Here is a 6,921-nt window from a genome sequence, read left to right on the forward strand (position 1 = left end):
CTCCCCTCCCCGGCGCTGCGCGGAGCCGGAACCCGCGGCGCAGAGCGTGTTTCAGGCGGGGAGGCCTCAGAGGAGAGCCTGGGAGCCGGGCGGGGCTGTGGGCCGGAGCCATGAGCCGGTGAGGGGGCCCGGCGCGGGGCTGGGGGGCTGCTCCCCGCGGGGAGCTCCGCCCTGGGGTCCCTGCGCGGTTTGGTCGCTCTGGTCTTCCCGCGTTGGGCGGGCGGGCAGGGGGTGCAGCGGGGCGAGTCTGACAGCGGGGAGCTGGGGATTGAACCCAGTGACGGCCCGGTCGGGAGACACTTGTGACTAGCCACGGTACCGTCCCCTCGGGAGCGGGGTTTAAGGGGGGGGGTGTCTCTGCTGCTGCTGCTCACAGGGTGCTCCCTGTCACCGTGGCGCATTGCGGGGGGCGGGGTGTGGCTCCCCAGGGCTGGGATAAGACTCCATTCCATATCCCTTGTTCTGTTCGTCGCCTGTCCCACTGAGCCCCTATTTGGGCCTGGAGGGTCTGTGTGCGCGCAAACCCCCTTTCCCCAAGGCCTGTCGCATCACAGAGGGCAGGGGTGCCACTTTTGTTGCTTTGAAGGAAAAACTTCAGACTTGTTAATATTTGAAATCTAGAAATGGGGACAGTTGGGGAGAGAAAAAAGGGGGGGGAATCATTGTTGAGCTCACTCAAATGGACTCAGTTTGAAATCGCTGGAACGGAAAGAAAAAGAAAGAGATGCAGAGGATTAACTATTGTATGCTAAAACACTTATGACTGTCCCAAAAATGGGGACAATCGGTATGTTCTGGGATTGAAATTCTACCGCATGAGTCTGACACTGTGATGTTGAGCTGATATATTCCTTTGCAGCATCTGAAGAAGTGAGCTGTAGCTCACGAAAGCTTATGCTCTAATAAATTGGTTAGTCTCTAAGGTGCCACAAGTCCTCCTTTTCTTTTTGCGAATACAGACTAACACGGCTGTTACTCTGAAACCAAACATTGCATACCATGTGACAATGGGTCATGGTCCCTGAATAACGTGATACAACATGCCAGTGCTACAAGGGCCCCAAACTGATATTGGCCTTTGTGATTGTCTCAAAAGCATCACTTATATGGGGGGTTACCTAATCAAAAATCAGAAAGAGCTTACAAATAGTGGATTGGATTGTTACCCTGTGTCTGGGTCCTTATCACACATGCAGATTTCTCTTGGTACATATAACTTGTAACCGTGAGGGTGATTTAACCATTAGAACAACTTATAGAGGGATGTAGTAGATTCTTCACCACTTGAAGAATCAAGATGGAATAGCTTTCTAAAAACATGCTGTAGGTCAGACACAAGATAAGGGTTGGAATTACTGGGTGAAATTCTATGGTCTTGCAGGAGGTGAGATTAGGTAATCATAATAGGTGGTCCCTTCTGGCCTTCAAGTCTATGAATCAATGTTTATAAAACAGCTGTTATTGGGAAAGATGAAGGAGAATTTAGACTAAATCTATTAGTGGGAAAAGGAGACTTTTGGAGGAGTAATGTTAACTAACCTTTTTTCTTAGTGAATTTAGTGTTGGGGTGAGGTTCCTTAATGACAGCTCTGGTGACTGAATGCCTCTCTCTATCCACAGAACAGCTACAACATGGTGTCCTTTCACTATGTTTAAAGAACTACTTTTAGGAGAAAGAGGGGCATCCAGATTCATTTGTTTCTTAGTGCCTTTGCCACTGCCAACAAAGGTGCCTAGTGTGCTAACAGTGATGGTGTGTGTTGCCAAGTGAACACCTATTCCCTAAAGACTGGACCAAGAAGAACCATCTAGCTTCACATAAGCTACCGGATTGGTGTGAGATGGTCATGGTATTCAATAATATCTATCTTGCAGAGTTGTTTCGAGGACTGGATAATGTTGATGCTGTTTTTAGGATACGAAAATCTCACTGTAAATGCTGAGCTCTTTGCGGGCACGGACCATCCTTTTGTTCTGTGTTTGTACAGTGCTGATGCAGAATAGGATCCTGGTCTATAATTACAGGTTTCAGAGTAGCAGCCAAGTTAGTCTGTATTCGCAAAAAGAAAAGGAGGACTTGTGGCACCTTAGAGACTAACAAATTAGAGACTAAATAAATTTGTTAGTCTCTAAGGTGCCACAAGTTCTCCTTTTCTTTTTGGTCTATAATTGAAACTCTTGGATACTACTACAATACAAATAATAAATAATTATAATTATTAACTGCAGGTGCCCAATAGTCTTAAAATGAGCCAGTAAATTTCAGGAGTTCCATCTGTAGACGAGCTTACTGATAGATTGAAAGGAATGAGGTTAGAATTGGAGTCTGTTACTTTAGAGACATATGGTTGTCAAGTGCACAGTGGTTATGCAGAAACAGATTAACTTACCTTTCTTTTTTATAGTTATCAGAGGTTGGTGAGCGCTTCCCTTCAGTGCCAAAGGTTCCACACTGCTGCAGGATATCTAAAGAGCAAAACCGGGGCAGAGCATCGCTGGCTGGAGCGGCATCTTAAGGATCCATTTGTGCGGGCAACAAAACAGCATAATTATCGTTGCCGGAGTGCTTTCAAACTGCTGGAGATGGATGACAAACATAAGATTCTTCGTCCAGGGCTCTCTGTGATAGACTGCGGGGCAGCTCCTGGAGCTTGGAGTCAGGTTGCTGTACAGCGAGTCAATGCTTTGGGCTCTGGTGAGTGCACATGCTTAGCACCCAAAAGAACTAGACAATGCTGACTCAACCTACAGTCTGTGAGGAATGTCTTCTACTAATAGATTTAGCTGGGCTGAAGAAAGCTGAATGTGGGTGTGTGCTTACATTCAGCACAGTCATTACTAGCTGTATAAAGTTTAAAGTATGCGGGGCTTTTTGTAACCATGCTGGTAATAAAGAGGAGCAACTCCTCTGGAGTGGAGAAGCCATCTTTAGGGAGTACCCAGCATTTCTCAAATGCGGCCACCCGGGCTTTTCTTGCGACTACAGCCTCCTGGGCAGGGCTGGTAGCAGGGGTGGGTAAAGCAGCGGCCCCTCTACCGGGACTGCCAGCAGTTGTTGGGCCCTGCTCCCCTCTGGGTGCCGCCGCCTCCTCCAGCTTTTGTGTCTCCAGTGAGTTCCCCACCTTCCTGGGGGTAGTGGGGTCAGGCTTCAGCGTTGGGGTGGCAGGTAGCAGGCTCCAGCCACGGGGCTTTGAGCTTCATTACCTAGCCAGGTGGTGGTGGGTTCTAGCCCTGAGTTAACCCCCACTACCCCTCTGCCTTGGCCCCCTCTGCCTACAAACCCACCTCCCCATCCAGGGCTTGCTGGGGCTGAGTAAGTCTGCTGTGAAAAGTGATATTTGTATGTTTGTTAATATTACTTTTCACAGACTTAATATCTAGGGAGTCTTAAAAAAAAAAAAAAGCTACCAAAAAAGCGAAAGAAACAACAAAAAAAGACAATGTGCAAAGCACCTTTATTTATGTTTCTGTTCTGTTTAGGTCCAGTAAAGAATAGAGACAGCTGTACATTATTTTTATTATTGAGTTTGCCAAAAAAATCCTACATAAATAAATTACAATGACTTGGACATGTATATGCCAATTTTCTCTTTACCCCGGGGGGGTGCTCAACTCCCCTTCCTCCCCAGGCCTGCCCCCCCCCCCTTCACATCTTCTCCCAAGCGCCTGCTCTGCTCTTGACCCCACCCCTGCTCTTGACCCCACCCCCACTCCTGTCCTGCCCCTGCTCTGCCCCCAGGCCTGTCCCCACTCCACCTCTTACCCCAAGACCTCATCCCTGTCCCGCCTCTGCTCCACCACCACCCCACCTCTTCCTGCCCCCTCCCCTGAGCATGCCCCATCCCTGTTCCTCCCCTCCCTCCCAGCGCTTCCTGCACGCAGTGGAACAGCTGATCGTGGTGGTTGGGAGGCGCTGGGAGGGAGTGGGAGGAGTTGATCAGTGGGGCTGCATGCAGGCGGGCTGGAGGTGCTGTGGGGGAGCTTAGCTGCCAATCGGTGCTAAGCACCCACTAATGTTTTTCCGTGGCTGCTCCAGGGCTGGAGCACCCATGGAGTCCGTGCCTATGCGTATCTGTGTGTATTTATTTGTTTTTCCTAAACTCAATTAAGTATTTTACGAAAAACTGTCAGAGCGGCCACCAGCAAGAGTTGGTGGCCACGTTGTGAGGCCACCAAAAAATGTGTTGTGAGAACCCAGAAGGAGATGGCTCATGTATTGCAGAAGTGGCTAAAGCTCTTACATTGAGCTACTCTATGGTATATTATCTAAAGGCTAAAGAAAAGGGCTGGGCATAGGGGAAGAGGGGGTCTGTCCCCATCTCTGCCACTAGCTTAGAATAGGTCTACGCTAGCAACATGCTGTACTGTAGATACTTACTACAGTGATGTAAGAGGTTGTTCCATTGTTACCTGGGGTTTTTTCAACACAAAGCTCTTGGTAACTTTTACTCTGTGCGAAGTGGTGTCAGGAAATAAATCCGGGGAGACACGGCTGTCCGACCAATAGATGGCTGGCACAAACAGGACAACACAAGAGTGCTTTCACTTAAAGCTAAACTTTACTTAGTCTCAAGCACTTACACACACGTCCGCAACACGTTAGTAAAACACCCCCAACCCTTGATAATTACCAAAGCTGAGTATGACTTTCGAGTGGCACAGTGGTAGGCTTCCGGTGGCCAAATCTTTCGTCTGCCAGTGGGGACTGCAAAATGTATCCAGAGGGAGAGTCCAAAAAGAGTCCAACTACCTCAAACTTTTCCTCGTTATTTATACATTAGTAATAGAATGACAGATCCCTTAAAGAAAACTTGTTAAGTAAGTAGTTTCAATTGTCAAGCAAGAGGTTCCTTCTGATTATCGATTAACCAGGTGTAGGTTTTTCCAGAGTTTGCAGCCTTGAGGCCCGCAATAAACATTCCTGGGGCACATCCTGCTCTTCTAAAATGCATGTATCAGCCACTTCAACACAATTCTTCTCAGGAAGGACGCGGGGTCAAGCTGCCCTCTCCTTGGCACCCAAAGACACCACCCCCCCTCCACCTGGTCTTGGTTAAGCTAATCCTGCTGACTTGGACAATTTACAGCCTGCTGACTTGTCTGCTTTTAGCAATAAGCTATAGTGCTTTCAGGCACATTACTGGTTTGCCAAAGTCTCCCCATACACCATCGCTGTAGTAAATCCACTTCTCTGAGACCATCCCTTAGTGGATAACCTCAGGCAAGAAGCTTAGCTTTTCTGTATCTTAATTTCCCTTTCTGTAAATGTGGTGGTAACATTGACCTCCTAGAGGTGTTGTGTTTTAATTCATTAATGTTTGTAAGGTGCTGTATAACAGGGCAAAGTACTGTTCTTATTGGCTGACTCCAGCAGAGCCTTACTGTTGATACACTGGGTAGAGATGGATGAAGAGGCTTTCTGGAATAGTGATCTTTAAAGAAAGCTTGCTTTTATTTTTTTTAATGTGCTAAAAATAACTAGGGTGAGATGAGCATAATAGATGAGCATTCTGGTTATAGGGGGGCTAGACGGCACTTTGTCAATGTGTGGTGTAGGTTTGTATATTGAACTCTGGGGAAACTCATGAATATGACTTGTATTGTTAGCAGTTCTTGTAATAAGAGTGATTAATTTGGAGATAGGGAGGTGTCTTGCATCTTCCATTCTTGCATTAACTCTTTGTTTCCTAGATCCTAATGCCCCTGTTGGTTTTGTCCTTGGAGTTGACCTTCTTCATATTTCCGCTCTGGAAGGAGCAGTCTTCCTTTCCAATGCTGATATTACAGATCCAGTCACGCTTAAGAAGATCCAGGAGCTCCTTCCTACAGAGAGGGCAGATGTTATCTTGAGTGACATGGCACCTAATGCCACAGGGATCCGAGAGTTAGATCATCAGAAGTTGATTAACTTGTGCTTGACGCTTTTGGATCTGTCCCAAAGCATCTTGCGGCCAAGAGGAACTATCCTCTGTAAATTCTGGGATGGACGGGAAGCCCATCTTCTCCAAAACAGACTAATGGAGCGCTTCCAGGACGTGAGAACTATAAAGCCTCAGTCCAGCCGGAAAGAGTCAGCGGAGATCTATTACTTGGCAAAACTGTACAATGATGGAGTGAAACATCAGAAACACTGATTGTGTCTGCCTTTATTGCAGTGGTTGTCAGTCACTGACTGGATACTTTGATTTGAAGTGTATTTAAAAAAAAATCCCAGCATTGAGACTCTGAAATTGAATTGCTTTATGGTTAAGCCTAATTTGGTGAAATCTGTCATTTATATAACATGATAGGTGTGCATCATGCTTTACAGGTACAAAATAAAACAAGGTTGTTGTCCCACTGAGTTCATAATCTAACTAGGCAAGTAAGAACATCCAGTCTAACTCCACCTCTGGGAAGAAAGCTCTTGGAAATGATATAAAAGCTGGCTGTAGGGGATGGAAACAAAAATAAAAGTTATTGATTTGTTTACAGCTGTACGTTTATTTCAAATTGCTACTCTGACTCTAGTCATGCTTTGAACAAAACATAAGGTGGATCTCACAATGAGAGTGAAGAGAAGGGATCTAGGAGTCAGTTTTACTTCCTCTGCATTTTTCCTAAGACTTAGTGCAATTTATTAGTGCACTCTTTGCCAAATAACCAGATGGGCTGAACCTTTCTATGCCAGACGTCTGCGTCAGGCTGAAGTTTTCTGGAAAACTTCAGCCAAAATCGTTAAGCTGTTTCTAAGAAAGAGGCTAGGAAAAATGCATGTTTTACCTGTATTAAAAACTTCAGGTGACTTATTCTTTGAGAAGGTCTGTTGTGCCTAGGCTTTGGAGCAGGGGCTTGGAGGAGGAGTGGCCTTTTTGTCATAGATGTGCCGTTTGTTGTCCCCACGACAATCCAACCACATTTAACCAGCTTACAAGCCTCTGA

At 46.5% G+C, this 6,921-nt stretch overlaps 1 protein-coding gene across 1 annotated transcript; it reads left to right on the forward strand.

Moving 5' to 3' along the window:
* Nucleotides 1–36: 36 nt before the first annotated feature.
* MRM2 (mitochondrial rRNA methyltransferase 2) lies at nucleotides 37–6,469 on the forward strand. Its single transcript, XM_073361999.1, has 3 exons — nucleotides 37–118; nucleotides 2,406–2,695; nucleotides 5,692–6,469. The coding sequence occupies exons 1-3, from the start codon at nucleotides 111–113 to the stop codon at nucleotides 6,132–6,134; spliced, it is 741 nt and encodes a 246-aa protein (XP_073218100.1). The 5' UTR covers nucleotides 37–110; the 3' UTR covers nucleotides 6,135–6,469.
* Nucleotides 6,470–6,921: the final 452 nt, after the last annotated feature.

The sequence above is a fragment of the Lepidochelys kempii genome, chromosome 10 (genome assembly GCF_965140265.1).
Source record: "Lepidochelys kempii isolate rLepKem1 chromosome 10, rLepKem1.hap2, whole genome shotgun sequence".
NCBI lineage: Eukaryota > Metazoa > Chordata > Testudines > Cheloniidae > Lepidochelys > Lepidochelys kempii.